This window comes from Pholcus phalangioides, unplaced genomic scaffold (genome assembly GCF_987345545.1).
Source record: "Pholcus phalangioides strain wild (caught in Gottingen) unplaced genomic scaffold, Ppha-v1.0 ptg000015l_1, whole genome shotgun sequence".
NCBI classification, from domain to species: Eukaryota; Metazoa; Arthropoda; class Arachnida; order Araneae; family Pholcidae; genus Pholcus; species Pholcus phalangioides.
This window is the reverse complement of record NW_028301608.1, coordinates 89,436,636-89,453,920: the sequence shown is the minus strand read 5'-3', so window position 1 is coordinate 89,453,920 and position 17,285 is coordinate 89,436,636. Positions and strand designations below refer to the sequence as shown.

General features: G+C 31.4%; 1 protein-coding gene across 3 annotated transcripts in view; it reads left to right on the top strand.

Annotated features, from left to right (window-relative positions):
• LOC149076987 (protein hu-li tai shao-like) overlaps window positions 1-17,285 on the top strand; it is a 62,449-nt gene that overhangs the window by 30,511 nt on the left and 14,653 nt on the right. For all 3 annotated transcript variants that reach the window (XM_089244718.1, XM_089244717.1, XM_089244716.1), the window contains exons 9-10: window positions 1,187-1,313; window positions 9,301-9,411. In XM_089244718.1, the coding sequence (XP_089100844.1) occupies window positions 1,187-1,313; window positions 9,301-9,411 (238 nt within the window). The remainder of the gene's footprint in view (window positions 1-1,186; window positions 1,314-9,300; window positions 9,412-17,285) is intronic.

The window sequence follows — 17,285 nt, the reverse complement described above, 5'->3', positions numbered from 1 at the left end:
ATTATTGAACATATCTGAGATGCCTTGCAACGTGCTGTTCAGAAGAGATCTCCACCCCCTCCTACTCCTAAGGATTTATGGACAGCCCTGCAGGATTCATGGTGTCAATTACCTCCAGCACTACTTCAGATATTAGTCGAGTCCATGCCACGTCGTGTTGCGGCACTTCTGCATGCTCGCTGGGGCCTACACGATATTAGGTAGGTTTACCAGTTTTTTTGGCTCTTCAGTGTAGTTTGTTTTTAGTTCTGCTCCATTTTTAAAATTTCTGCTCCAAAATAGATGAGGGGAGCTTGCACCCCTGGATGGAGCACTTTTGACAAAAACTGCGTAATTCTGAAGAGTCGCATGCCATTATTTCCGAAAAGAAAAGTTTTTAACTAGTGTGTGCTACCAGCACTGACTTATGGAGCTGAAACATGGACACTAACAAGCAAGACGATACAAAAGCTACAGACAATGCAAAGGAGCATGGAAAGATGCATGTTAGGCATCACAAGAAAAGACAGGAAACGAATCACTTGGATAAGGAACCACACAAAGGTATATGATATCATGGAAAGAATCAAACGTTTGAAATGGAAATGGGCTGGACATATAGCAAGAAGACACGACAACAGATGGACCACAAGTATTCCAGAGTGGTACCCCCGTGGTGTTAAACGTCCGAGAAGGCGTCCCCACGCAAGATGGATTGACGAGATCAGGATAGTGCAGGAGTCAACTGGATGGCTAAAGCTTCAGACAGAGCAGAATGGAAAAATTTAGGGGAGACCTTCATCCAGCAGTGGATTTAAAATGGTTGTTGATGATGACATTATGTAGACCCATGTCCTGAATTTCAGTGAATTTTTTCAAAAGCAGGTTCATCAAATAGGAAAAGACCACAGATTTATTTATGGGAAGGACCTTTTATGCTCATTGATTTTATTTGGTGTGTATTCTCATACTGAAAAAATTGTATTTTACTTTATGAAACAAATGAGTTGAGAAAGGGTTTCAGAAAAGGCATTTTTGTGTTGGAGTGAAAATTAATTTTTGCAAATTTTTTTAGAGTTAAATTTTTATTGAATTTGTGGATTTGAGTTGGCTGATTTAAATATTTGTTGAATTTATAATTACCTTTCCATTTTTCTTTAAGAATAAAAAAATAATTTTTTATGAAATTCATAATATTTTTCTCTAGCCCTCTGAAGAAACTGGTGGAAGGGCGGAAAACACAGGATAAGTTGCGATGGGTTAATTCTCCAAATGTATATCAGAAGGTGGAAGTCCTTGAGACTGGTACTACTGAACCGAAAAAAATTACCAAGGTAGAAGCTTAGTGTCATAATAAATGCTGCATTTTTCTTTTTCGCAACAATGCCATTGTGTTTTTGTATAGTGACCTGTTTCAAGTTATTTCTTCCTGTGAATCTGTACTGAGATCAGTAAAACTAGAAGTATTGCATATTTTTATTGATATAACTATGCTTGCACAAAAACAACTTGAAGTTTCTCTAAAGAATCTCAAAATGGTAGTTTATAGTTTTTTTAAAATAATGTTCCGAAATAATACACTTGTTATAGTTGCTCTAAAACTAATGCACAAATATATGTATACATGAAACTTGTTTAATATTTCATTGTGTGAAATATTAAATGTTGTAACAAGAACTAAATTTCCCCTGTTCATTGATGTGCTTAATGTAGTGTTCGCAAATATTTCTGGTGTGTAGCCTTTCTGTCATAAACAAATTTCTAATGCTTGATTTTGTAACAAAGAACCTAAAGACTGACTTCTATGTGTAGTCTTGATAAATATATAAAGACCACACATGTGGTGATGTAATTCCATGTAAATAAAATGAATGTTTCTATATATAATTTTTCTAAGCCTTAATTTAAAAAATTTTCCATTAAATTCTGCATTTTTGCTAGTTGAAAAATCTGCCAATTACAGTTGACTATATTTAATGAAGATGCTCCATTTCATTAAAACATTTGGTTATGAAGAAAATTTGTTTATAGAAACAATTACCAATTTAGAGTAAAATTAATAGAAATTGGAGCATTCTGGTAAAAATTTCATTATATAGAATGACTGCAAAGTGGTTCATTACATAAGTTCTACTATACTTTCATATATCTTTCCTTTATTTTTGAAATGCAGTCAGACCTTATAATAAGGAGCTCATGTCCAGCAGAAATACCCATTAAATCCAGTCACTTGAAAATCCATAATCAAGTCGAAAGAAATTTCAGGAATTAAGTGTATATAGCAAGTATATGTAACACATTACAGATACATTACACATTTTTTTCCTCTTTTTCTAGCAACTTCATAATTTTTATTTCATTGTTGACTGTTAATGTTAAAACTTTACTTTTTCCCCAAAAAATAAAGAAAACACACTGGAAACTGGAAGTACAAATTCCTTTAATGGTCATCACGTCATCACACTCAGTTTAGTTTATCTATATTGAAAGTGAAACAAGGGATGAATTAACCATTTTTTCAAAAGTCTGATTGGTCAGTTTCTCTTCTCATTCCTTCTTTCTAGATAAAGCATTACTTGTTCCTGCACGTTGGCAACAAACCTTATGAGGTGATGGGCCTTTTATCAAATTATTTGATTGTCATTTATCCCTCATTAAGTGTATTATCTACATATTATGAGAGGGGCAAAAGAAACTTGGAAGGAAAGGTAAATGTAAGAACCACAAAACTTCCTCCATTTTTATCTATTTTATTCCAAGTTCTTTTCAAATGGATTGTTAAATCTGAACTACAATGAAAACCTGCTCACTATAAAAGTGACCGAATTGCCAGACAATTGGTATTGTACCAAACAAAATGAATGAATCTGCTTGTTAAATCCAGACTCGCTAAACAAGGGCTCGTTATAAGCAGGTCTGACTGTATTCCTATGTGGCATTCAAAGAACAAAATATTGCCTTTAAGTATACTTTTGGAAGTATGACTTTCTTGAAAATCAAATTATAGTATGGAGTTCTATTTTGAGTAACTAAAATAGTCTTTTGTTATATATGAACTGAAATATATATGATGTAGAATATAGCAAGTCTTTGTTTTTAATTGATAACATCAGCCGGTTGATGGCGAATTGGTCCAAATTACAAACTAAGGGTCTGATGTTTGCATTGCAGTTTTATAAAGAGATCTGATTTGTTTTTCTTATTTAAAATAATATTGAAAGTGTTGACTTCAAGTTCTTGTATAGTTTTATCTATTATTCATCCTATGTATTTATGGCCGTTGCTTATTCACTTGGAGCATTTTTTTTTTTTCATTATATTAATCACATTATATATATTTTTAGAGTTTTTCTTAGATCGATTTAATTGGTTGTTTGTTAAAGGTAGAGTTCCAACTATGTATTATGCTCACCCCTTGAAAGCTTTTATAATTTCTTTCATGATGTGATGTCAATTTTTTTTTTCTTTTCGAACATTAACAGTTTTCAGTTAGTTTGAATAATATACTCAGAAAATTTAAAATTTATTTTTATGTGGAGTTAATTTTTCCATGATATTTCGTCGTGAACAAATAAAATGCAATTAATAATGCATTGAAATGCAGTTAATGTTGTTATAGGTTTGAGTTTTCAATGGAAAATGCAAAACTGTTATATTTAAGCTGTTGAGGTATAAGATGATAATGTATTTGTTACGAGTGATATATATAGTATGACTCTTTCATGGGTCATAGGATCTATACTTCCTACCAACTTAAATATTCTTTTAGGAAGTGTATATCACATCATATAATAGTTTGTGGTGGTTGATGTATCATTTGTATCATTGTTTGCCACCTAAACATTGTGAATTTTGAGAGAATGTAAGACAACCCCCTCCCCAAAAAAATGAAGTTCAATATATTCAGTAAAAAATTTTGTTTTTAATGGATTCGCAAAACAATAACAGATCAGAAGAAAAATTGAAAAATTTTAAAGAAAAAATGGCATAAAACTCAATGTACATAAATCTGGGAAGTGTATTTAATAAGCTTGGGTGACATACTGTGTGTGAAATATGTAAAAAATATATAAGCACTTTCAAAATTAACGTGCTTAACACACTGAAATTAAGGTTGAGAATTTCTCTTGTGTGCATATACATTGCGTTTTTGCTCTATGATGATTTTAAAAACTATTAATGTGGACATATGTTGCAAGGCAGAAAGGAAAAGGATGTAAAATGCTTTTTCTAAGTAGATTTGCTTTGTTTTGAACTGAAATATTGGTGAACTGAAATTTTTATGTTGATGCATTATATCCTCTAAAATGTGTAAACTCATTAACCTATATTTGGTTGTAAACAATGAAATATATCTTATGTTCATATCATCATCATAGTTGATATAATCATCCATTACGTTGTTTATATTATGAATGAGGATAGATCAGTTGTGTCATTGCAATTCCATCACTATCAGTATTGAATAATAAAGACTCGGGTTGTGAACCTCATTTTTCAATGTTTTTATTTGTAACTGGATTTTGTTGGCAACTTTTTTTTCCTGCGTTAGAAGTTGCCATATTTCTGTTCATACAATTTATGGCACCAAGTTCCTCTTTTTATTTATGTTAAGTTTGAAAAAAATTCATTTTTTTTTGTTTCCCATTCTATTAATGCAAGTGTGATGTCTTTATACGTCTTTACTGCACATAAAATTGCATTTAATTTGTGAATGTTGGAATGTTTTTTGTTAATTTTTCAATTTATAATCAAGTATTTTGATACCAAAGTTGAATGATCAGTATTTATGGTAATTACAATATAAGGTACAATTAGTATTCATTTGTGCTTTATTGGTATTAGCCATTTGTAATATCAGTAATTTTTGAACAAGTTTCTTCGATAATCACTGGGTGTCAGGGGTTAAGCTAGATGAAAAATTCCTTTTGCAAAAAAGCGAAAATGGAGAGAAAAGCTTTAGCAAAATGCTACGATGCTAATGTAATGATTGATGGTTGCATGTCTATTCGTTCCGTACCTCCTGTATGCATTTTTGTGAAAGTGGCTACCACTTTTTTGCATTTTGCAAAAAATACGACAGTAGCTTAAACCCAGCTGGGTGTGTAAGATTAAAATGTAAAAATGTGATTATGTAAAAATGTCTTTTTTGTTCATAAACTTGTGTTGTGTACACTAGTTAAATTTTTTTTAAACTGATGTTTCAAATGATTTGAATAATGAAATTATGTTTAATATGTTCATGATATTTTAGTATACTTAAACTTAACCCTTTATGGTGCTATGTATGTTTGAACAGGCCTGTACATACCAAATACATGGGCAAAAGACTTATTGTACCGATGTACTTTCTAACATACCAAAAAAAATTTAAATCTTTTAGTGTCATTCTAGTATGGCCATATAAGTGCTTTCTAGAAAAAATTGACTCCTTGTCAGTGTCATTCTTTGAGAGCTGTTGAAAGTTTACTTGTTCAGAGATTCATAAAATCTTACCACATTGAAGGCATTGGAAATAAAATTTCAGGTAAAAAATATTTAACTTTGCTAAGTAAGATTTTTCCTGTTTATAGATAACAGTAAAAAAGTCAATTTTTATTTCACCCGTAATTTTTCATTGTAACGTATTGAAATGCACTCTAATTGATTAAATTGCTGTGCTGATGCATTTTGTTTTGATTAAAAATATGCTAACAGCAACCATTTACACCCGTATTTGTTAAAAAATTCTAATACGTTTTATCAGTGTGAACCATAGAGGGTTAATCATTTTTTTAGTACTTGCAAGAATGCAATTACATAGTACATAAATACTAATTAATGTGACATCACTTTTTTTTTTTCTATGAATTTATTTTTTAGCTGATTGATTTTGTCTTTTTTAGCATGACTTTCTAGTAATGCAAGAACAGATTATGTGTCAGATACTTGTTAAATATAAATACATTGGTATTACAGGTTATATATATATAGTAATAATGATTAATTTACCACATTTTTTAATATTACTGTAAGGGATTTTATGAAAATTTTCTTAAGTAATATTTTTTCATTTCATTATGCTGTAAGTTTTAATGTTTTGCTTTAACCAAAATCTTAACTTCAATTCATTCAGGTATAGTTTCACTTTTACACCAAGCACACACATTCAGTAAATTTAAGTACAATTTAAAATATGTATATGTACATAATTTGTACAGATAAAGTATGACTCTGAAATGTATTTATAAATTTTCACACGTCTTACAAATTTGCAAATTATATTCAGGGATCTATTTATTTTTTATATAGAAAAAAAAAATTGAGTGCATTAAAATTGACAATTCTCTTCAATTGCTTATGTCGTCATGTATATAGGTGAAAAGAAAGGCAATTTTCATATTAAAAATCTTGCATTAAAATTATTTTGATTTGATAGTCATTGCAGTACATTCCATTTTTATTAAATGTGCTTGCTTCTCATTCCTTGAACATTATTATATACCATGGAATATATTGAAAATATTTGAAACTACTGTATATATCTATCTTGCAATTTAATGTAAATGTAATTTTTGTGGCAGCATTGTCGGTATGCCTTACTCCTCCCCCCCTCCTCCACCACTCAAGCCTGGAGATGTAAGCGAATCCCATCTTGTAGGTCGGAGAATATTTAAATGGAATCACTTGTTTTGCAGATGTTGAGTAAAAAAACTTTAACTAATCATTGAATTAATTTGAAATTTTTGTATAAAATAACATCTTGTTTATAATATTATATAGTATTTCACTTGTATTACCTAAAAATTTATATTTCCTTTATGGTAAAATTGTTTTTTCTTTTACCCCTGCCAAAAATCGGATTAACTCACACTTGTGGCTGTAAAGAACTCAATTATACAGAACATTTTTAGCTTAACAGGGTTAAAACATGCTCTTTATGATAGTTATACATGGCATTTTAGCTCAACGGGCTGAAACATGCTCTTAATATCTCAGATCCCCACATGGTAAGCAGCAAACATTCATCAATCATAATAAAATATAAATGAAAATAATATAATAGTTACAATTGTATTAAACCATATTTTTCTGCTTCCAAATAATACCAAACATGCAGAGATCATGAAATAATGTAGATAAAAAAAATTAAGATAGTTAGCCACCGTAAAGTACTGAGTACATATGACAGCGACACACTCCAATTTAATTGTGCATACTGGGTACGTGAGATGGCGCTCAGGGGTTAATACTAAAGTAAATTTTTATTAAGTGGAGAAAATCTTTGTGATCATGTTTCATAATCAGTGTATTTTTACAGTTTCAAAGGTAAATTTTAATATGTAACTTGAATGTTTTTCTGTTTAAAATTAGAAAAAAAGATTACGTAGTTCACATACACTATTGAGTGCTTGTTATACATTAAGAACATTTTGATAGACCATGATATATTCAACACTGCCTTTTTTTTTTTTTTATGGAAATGTCTTTATTATGCAGTATATGGTACCTATGACATTAATTTTTTTTCCCAAAAGTTACTCCCGTCATGAAAATCTCTTATCCTGAATCAAATTTTCTTAAATTTATATCTATTCATTGATTCGGGAGAAATTTATCCCACTCTTCAAAAAGTACGTCAAATGACATTGTACCGCACATTGCATTTCATGCAGAATATAGCATTCCGGTTGCAACAAAGTGTAGTTTGAAAGGTGGAGCACAAGTGGCTTTAACATTTTTGTATGCTCTCAGAATTTTCAGCTTTTTAAAGCTCTAATTTCATGCCCATTAACTTGTTGGTTATTTGACTGAAAGTTTAATTTTAGCAAATATTTTTATCTTGTAACCTAAATTATATGCAAGAAAAGACATGTAGGTATGTGTCTGTATTATGTTTCCCATAGTGTATATTATACGTTAAAACTGTATTATAATACTGTGTGTATATACTGATTGTATTATAAATTTTCCTCATAATGTATTGGCAAAGAGTATCATATTTACCTGAATGCAGATGCAAATTTTGATTTGATAAATTCCAGTATATGTAAGGTAAACCCGAGTGGTGCAGTGGCAAGATGCTCATGTTCCACCATTAAGGTTGCTATCAGGGTCTAAGGTTACGATCCGGGGGAAGAACATAGAAAAACAAGATCTTTAACTACTGAGCCTAAGGCAACCATCTGGCCTTCATTTCCCACCCAGCTCTATCGGTTGACAAATGCAGTTTGGCGATGTGGCTGGAGTTGGAGTGTGGTAAAGTAGTACTATATAGAGGGTTAGATATCAAAAATGTTTTATCTATAGAATTATTATTTTTTAAAATTAAATTTTACTAGAATGAGAAGTTGATCGGCAATGTATTTTGTATAAAGAGTATATTCGCACATACTTTATGATGAAAGAAAATCCTTCACATTCATTGACATTGTTTCTGTATTGTGTGTTACAATTTGGCTAATTTGATTCACAGTAGATGAATCGGTCACATATTTTAGTTTTATTAGAAGATTTCTGTGTTTGTGAATTTTTTTTGTATCTGGTCAACTTTGTAGGTTTCGCATTTGGAAAATATGATTTGCTGTAGTTATTTGAACTTTTTTAAAACGTTTTCTGTGTCTTCAACAGTGGTAGAAATGTTCATATATATGTGTATCTGTCATTGTATAATGAATTTTTCTTATGCTCTATTAAAGTAAACTTAGCAGCAACTGGAAATGATCATTTTCTTGTGTCTCTAAAAATAGAAATTTGCATCTGTTTTTGATTAATCTGAAAATAGTTTTGTGTGAAATAAAAATTTAAATCAGTTCAAATAAATGTTCTGAATCTCTAAGGAAAATGAAGTGCATTGATTATCAGAAGGGTGAGATTTAAATTTATATAATATTAAAAAAAAACATAGTTTTGAAAATGACTAAATTATTAAATATTGATCCGTGCAATTTGCAGTACTTTTAACTTTTTTTTGTTTCCTTCATCATAGGGTATGATACAAAAATAAATTCCAACAACTGAGATAATGTTTGAATGTTTCGTAGACTAAGTGTGGTCTGAAATCTATTTCTATTTGTAAACCTAACCCCTTGAAAAGTATCCAAATTCAAATTAAGTTTTCTGTTATAAAAAAAATTGTCAGGAAAATTCCTTCTTTGCTTGTCTTTTGATCTGCTCATCCCAGTTGTTGCTTCAATTGTGATATTTTCTAGCATGCGTTTGCTTTAGCATTCTATTTGCTGTAAGTGTGTTGCAAAAGTTTTAAATAATTTTTTGCTTTATTTTCTTACCTCGCTTAGTTTTTTTCTTTTATGAATTTTCCCTTCTCTGTTTCTCCTACAGTGGGTGCAAGAGGGTTCACCTTCCCATGGCACATCTATCAAAATTCAGACTCCTCATCAATTTATACCTAAAGCTGGTGACATCAGGGAGTTTAAGCTCAAACAGAAAGAGGTCAGTTTTAACCTCATTATTTTATAATAGTTCTTGATTACCAAAATCTGCTGTTGTACAAGGTATCTACAGTTTGCAAATTTGAAATGAGGAGACTGAATTTTCACAACATTCACACATTCTCAGTATTATAAAGAAAAAATTTTCCCAGAAATTTTATTCTATTTGTACCAATAGTGAATTAACTTGATTGGAAGAATAAGGCAATCAGATGAAGCTTCACTTCTCATTTATTAATATGAGGAATAAATTCAGTTCCATTTTTAAAACAAATTCACTCTCCCTTTCCGATTCGCTTATTGTTTTACCTTTCACCTTTATTGTTACACCTTATAATTTGTAAAATACTCTGGTTAGCTATATCTCGCGTTCTTTCGGCCAATTTTTGTGTTAAAAAACATTCTTTAATTCGTATTTCAGACAAGCACAATTTTTTTTAAAAAAGATCTAATTGAAAAACATTTTGTAACATTTGTTAAAAAAGTTGATGCAATTAGTAGCTTGGATTCCCCTCCCCCGAAGACAAATATTTTTCTGTTACTGTTGCTCCATGCATGCATTACTTTCATTTCCTTCTACAGCTGCCATGTCTGTTTATAGTGAAAAGGTTCAGGTAATATTAGTCAAGATTTTGAAGAAATTTCTGACAAAATCTTTTTAAATAGCTGAGTTTCGTAAATTAAAAATGTTTGATAACAAATTGCATTAGTATACATATTTCTCAATCCTTGAAGATATTGAATATAAAACCTGAAATGTCTCATTTTAATATATAAGACTATACCTATTTCAAGTACCAAAATAAAAAATCAAGTTAAATGATTCTAAAAAATAACCAATTTCATCATGAAATTCTCTTGGAAATTCAATTCATTTCTTTGATATTATAAAATCATTTCGGCCAATAAGTAGTTTATTTTTCATCTGAATAAATATTGAAAATCATTCTGATCTTGTAAAACTTTTCCTTAGATTTTTTGTGAAATATTATTCATTATCAATGCTTTTGTAGATATTAAACTATCAAAGCTTATTAATTGATAATTCAAGATAAAGTTAATATTAATTTCTACATATTTTTAACTTTTCATATGATTTAGGCACTTGTGACAATTTGAGTTGATTGTATGTAGTGGTAAAAAAACTTTTTCTTACCATTTCTATCTCCTGACATAGTTTAAATATTCTGATAAATATTCTGACCATTTCTGGTTTAAATATTCTGACCATTTCTGGTTATTTTTATTTTATTTTTCTTGTTATATGAAATGTGCGTATGAATGCAAACAATTATAACAATCAACATCAGCATGAATAACTTCTATATGGCCGCCTTCATGCCAGAGGAACCATGAATGTTCTAATTTCCGAAACATGTAAAATGACTTTGAATGTTTATTCTACTCGTGTTACTCTGCAAGTGCCATTTCCCTAAAATACTTTGTAATACGTATTTCAATAGGGGTTGAACATTCAAGTTTTTGACGAAATTTAGATAGCAAAATAAGAGATCCAACCAGCTGATAAACCCAAAAAGTAAAAATTTGCACATTCATGCTTCTGTTATGGGTGGGGGGGAGGGGACAATACGAATGTAAACCTATTACAAAACAAAGAAAATGTATGTGTCGCTTCTCTTGATTCCTCCCTATTTAATTCAAGCGTTACACCTTAACTTTATCTATTCAGTATTAGAATACAACCAGATAAGGAATTACATCATTTTATTTTCACTGAAATCTAAATTTCTGTAATGTATATATTATATTGGTTGACATTTCAAAAATCTGGCAACCTCTGAACCTGAGTGCCAGATTTTCAAAAGTGCCAGGTATGAATGACAATATATTCTATAAATATTTAACACAAAATAACTGTGCAGCCCTATAAAGAAAAAAAATGGAATATGTTCAACTAAATGAAACAGTTCTACAGAATTTTAGTTCAACTAAAAAAAAAGAAACTGGTGGGCCAATGCAATAAATGGGAAAATATGCTCTGCAATACATGCTGAAAATCTATAGGAACCAGAATATAGATTGTCAGCTTTTTGAATGCCAACCTGTATAAGAAGTGTTTTGTATTTCCAAAGAAGTGTTTAATTCACATTTTTGGTTTCACCTAAGCAATCAATCTTAATGACTGCTGCAGGGGTGGAACTCTGCGGCAATTACACCACACTGCACCAAAATTAACATTTTGCACCATCCTGCTCCAATAGCTCATGTTCGTAATTTTCTTTGCCAAATAGCGAATTTTGCTTCAGTATACCCAGAATTTCGGAAAGGATGGCACGATTCTTTCCGAGAAGAGCGTGTTTTATTCCACTGTACTTAAACTATCGCCTTATTTAAACTATCGGGCCAATAGTTAAAATAAGGCGTGAAACCAGATAATATCCGTGATCGTGCAACTGAAGATGGTTTGCAATGGCCTTTCAGCATTAGAGCACAAATGTGAGTAAGCTTCCATTTAAAAAAAAAGTTGCCACTGAAAGCAGCAGAAATTACTGTAGTCGATCGTAATTGCGTCAAATCCAGATGTTTCGTGACAAAATGTTCGTTCCGGGAGTAAAAAGAGCATGTCCACAAAATTATGAATGCTAATTTAGAAACTTTGCAGAATAATGAGCGTTAAATCGCTAATTTCGCCAAATAATGAGTGCTGAATCACCAAATATCATGTTGATTCTTCCAAAATTCTCCCGTTTTGCAACAATTTCTTTCAGAGTATAAAAAAATTGAAAGCTTACAGAACATTTTTAGTTTGTTTAAACTGCTGCTGTTCCAGACAGCAAATAGTGCTTTAAGTGAGCAAAAATCATCTTAAATATACTGGTGTGAAAAATTTTATGACAGCCGCTCTTTCAGACAAGGTGTAAAAAGCCTGAAAAACAAGCTGATGAAAAGATGTTTGATAATAAGGCAGTGCAGTTTTTTTATTTTGAAAATATTGTTAATTTCGCTGCTCTAGTTTATAAATATCTGCTTCAAATCCTTAATTTGCTGCTCCAAAACTGCTCAGAATCTTTAATTTTGCTGCTCCGAAATGGACTTTGTCGCTTCCCATCCCTATTGCTGTTAAAACAAATTTATAAATTTTATTTTTGTCAGAACTGATCACTCATTTTTGAAAAACAAGGTAGAACAACAAAAATACAAATATACAAATACAAATACAACGCCACAACAGGCAAATTGCCCAACGAGATGGCTGACTTAAGAACATCATGGATCCCCGAGCCCCTACCTACTACTGCTACACCACACATGCACCCCCCCCCCCTGCGGAACCCCCCAACGAATCGGTACATGCGGCAATGTGCGTGTACGTGTAGTGCAACCTGACGTAAAGTTTGTTTCTATGTAATGCTTGTTATGTGTAGTGCTGTCATCTGCCCCCATTTTTACTAACTATGAGTGAAGTGTTATGTTTGAATGATTTACCGTTGTAGGACTGTTGCTCTCTGTGGCGAGACTTTTTAACGGGGAGATCGGCTCGCATTTGCGCCTTGAAGTTGGGAACCACAGAAAACCAACTTCAGCCGACCACCACTGTGGGGTTCGAACCCGGATCCTCGCATCACGAGTCCGGCACTATAACCACTCGACCACCACAGCGTACAATGAATTCTGTACAATTTCTGAATGTTTAAAGATAAACTAGTTCAAAAAGTATTGTCATCAATATAGGAATCTTTCAGTAGCATCATTTTTTGATATTTGTAAAAAGTAAAAATGCTGTCCAATATGGGGGGAAAAAAAATCTCTCCTATATTAATGGAAAAGATGAGCCTCTTTATATCCAAAACTTTTATATTTGAGAAAAAGAAATTTTCATTTTGGGCATTAATTCAATTTTAATTTTTCAGTTATCCCTAAAAATTTCTTCTAAAACATTTGTTTCCTTTGATGGTAAGTTTCTTGTGAGAGCAAAATGCAAGGGATTCATATAGTTGGCAAGATGACTGCAAAACTACACTGCTACAGCAATAAGTTTTTTCACTAAGGGGTTAGCACACAGACCTCCCAGTAAGAGAGGTAGGGGAAGAAATTGTAAAATGTTGCTGTTGAGAATCTTCTATGAACTCAGCCAGCCATCATATGCAAGAAATATTAGTGCAAGAAAAATGATCCAATGGCTTCACACTTAAAATATACAAAATTTATTCTGAGAAATTTCTAAAAGTAAATAATTACATATTTACTTTGCCCAAATGCTGATACTGTTAAAAATAAATTGTTTTCTCATATTTTAACATCATTCCTTAAAATATGTTTATAATTCTTAATTGTTGGTCATCCTCTACCTCTGTCACTGAACTCAATTGCCAACTCAATATGCAACTGCTTTTTACCCGTAGATATATCTCTCGATTATCTTTCCTTTTGAAAATCCTTCATGGTCATTTTCATATCGACACCTCAAATTTTGTAACTCCAGGTTCATACTTTTCAAAAAGAATTAACCATTCACAAAAATTGAAACCTATCTTTTCATCCACAGATTATTTCAAATTTAGTTTCTTTCCTCGAACAATAACCGACTGGAACAACCTCCCGTCAAACATTGATTGTACAGTTTCAGATTTTCTTTTCAATATCAATTATCAATTGTTTCTAACTTCATTTCCGCATTCCCTTGTATATGCCTTGGCCAACCAATATTGAATAAATAAATGTAGTGAACAGCTCATTAAAAAAAATGTTAAAAGAAAATTGAAATGTCACAAATATATATCAAGCAATGGTGTTTTTGCGAGCATACATCTCATACAGTGGATGATTGATGGAATTTAATAGAATAGCATTTCACATAGATTTGCATCAAAAACGTTTTTAAATCTGAAAGTAAACATGAAAGAACTTTGCTGTTTTGGCATTGAATGTATCACATTTGTTTAACACGGGAGGGCAAATTTATTGGAACAGATAATTTTATTCTCTTGTTCAATTTGAAATTTTTTCCAAACTTAAAATTTGAAAATTTCACACAATTTTTCAGCAATTAAATTAATATTTGTGGGGGTTCATGGCTAAGAAAGGCATTGGCATAAGTGCAATGTTCTCTTAGCTGCACAGTGAAAATAATTCAACATGCACAAATATCATTACTCTCTTACGCTATGTAATATGAACAGTACCTTGCACAGAAAAACAGGTCCATGTTGGTAAAAAAAAAATAATTGAAAGGAACATTACATGGGAGTGATATTGAAATTAGAAAAAATAATTCTCTAAATTCTTAAACATGCTGTCGAGAATTTTAATTATGAATTTTATAATATTTTGGGCATATGAACTAATATACCCAATGAATGCTGCTTGGCAGTTGAGTGGTTAGGGAGCTAGCCTCTGACTGTGCGGTTCCGGGTTCGAATCCCAGTTTGGTAATGGATGTTTACTAACACAAACAAATTCCCAGGACAGATCATACGGACCCTGTGGGAGTACGTGAAGATAAATCTATGCATTTGTTTTATAAGTATATGTGTTGAAGGGAGGAGAATAAAAGTGGATGTGTTATTTCACCCTTTAACTGCTCAATCATCAATGAGCAATAACAAAGTAAGAATTATTTAAGTTCTCAATATATATAATATATATATATAAAACAAATGTGACCTTAGGTTATATACTGTGTGATACCTCATTAAATATGCTTAAAAGTAATTTTTTCCTGAACTAAAAAAATTACAGAAAAATAAAGATGGGATTTTTCGCATAGTTAAAGACAAAACATGCACATACAGTGTTCAACTACCAGTCCACAAAACATTTTGCTTAGGTCATGTAGCCGCTATGTAGAACTGGTCTGTGAATTATTTATCCTATTTCCATCGGTTTATAAAATTGTTCAGTGGGCTTTTTTGGACCACTGATTACTGAAAGATCAGAGTTGTTATTGGTTCAAAAGGTGTAAAAAGGGTGAAACCCATTGGTTTAAACAACACTATTTTATTAACTTGTTCATATTGGGTGGTTGTTCTAACAAGAAAACTCGAAGTGAAACTTTCAACTTGTTGGAAACATTTGCCTAGAAAACTGTTTTTTTAAAATTAACTCGTGTTGATTGTTTAAGAATAATGATTGGAAATAAAGAAAAGTTTTCAATCTATGCAATCATATGTGGGAAATCTATAATAAGCCAATAATATTTTTATATTCGAGTTGGAAAAATTAGTAGATCCCACACTTACAATGTTATTCAAAAACCATCATGAAAAACCATAAGTGGGAAAAGGCTTTAAATGGTAAATCTCAATGAGCATTAGTTGAGACCATCAAAACAAGCCGTGCTAAGCAGAAAAACATTCTAAGTGAGAACGTTTTAAACACAATACACTGTATATATATTTTTAACCGAATTTTTATAAATTTTAAACATAAACATTGTACATACTAGAGAGTGGTTTTACATGATAGGACTTTGATATTAAATTTTAAAAAAGTGAACTGGAAAAAATTGTACATGGATATTATTACAGGAGAAGTGAAAAACTTCCTTCTGTTAAAAATTTAGTTTGTGCTATGCAATGATGCTGTGGTTTTTTTTAGTTAATATTTGATCTTTCTCAAAAACAAAAAAACCATGGTTAGAAAAACCATTACTAGAAGCATGGTTTTCTGGTTTTAAAGCATGAAATGGGAGGTATTGATTTACAAGGAAAAAACACACATTTTTGTGAGGGTTATTTTTATTGCCATCTTTTTAAAAAAAAAAATCCACAATTCAAAAATTTCTAAAACGTAGCCTATTTTTTTGCAAAAAAATCCAAATCTTTAAAAAACAATTGCAAAAACTTGATATACATCTGCATAAACTGTGAATGAAATAATTATTAGAATTTAATTGAAACGAAACAAAAACCCCTAGTTCATTGTCTGTTACCTTCATCTTACTAAGGAGTAGACTAGATACAAACTGTTGTATGAAAATCATTTAGGGGGAAAAACTACTGTTCTCATTCAACTTCATCGTCCTCATGGGTTGATTCAAAAGATTTTTATTTTTAAATTTGGGTTAAAAAAACTGCAAAAAACATTTATTTTAAAGGGTTTAGGGCAGTGTTTCTCAAAGTTTGCATCACAGCTCCTTGAGGCATTGCCAAGTTTTATCAGAGATGTTGGAATAAGCTGGAAATATTCATTCATGTGTCTATTTATGCTTCAAAGTCATTCATTTATTAGTGAAAATATCTACTAAACTATTCCGGGGAGCCGCAGATGATCCGTGACTAGAGTAAGAGAGCCATGGTTGAGAAAGTTTGAGAGCGACTGGTTTATGGTAGCTGCTGGCATCTCTTACAATAAAAAAATTAATATATAAGCTGAAAACAATGTAAAAGTTTACTTAAAATTTTATCAATAATGTTCTTGGTCTCCCATTTTCTTAAGATGTTCTAAGAAATTATCACAGTGGGCTTTATTTTAGACAAAGTGAGCAGCCACACACTTATGAAAGTACAATCATATTTGTGAAAAGAATAGGACCAGAAACACTCATCTCTATTGAGTGACATTCTCAGGCTGTATGGTAGGTCTACAGTTGAAAATTGTACACCACTCCATGCTACTTTTTTATAATTATAATCAACAATGGTTATTCTTTGTTCTTTTACCCTTGTTGAGCTTGATTAATGTGTGTCTTCAGTTCAAAGCCCATATCATAAAGTGTGAGGTGCACTCTGTCCATTGACTGTTTGACTGGAACTCTCACAGGTAAGCCACAAACTGGGCTAATGTCTGGCCTCAACAGCAGCATAAGATGCATCTGAGTAAGTCACCATGTAATTCATTTGTAAATTTCTAAAGCTAGCAGTTAGCTGAAATGGTTACATACCACTCTTTGGCTTGGCAAGAATGTTATTGCAG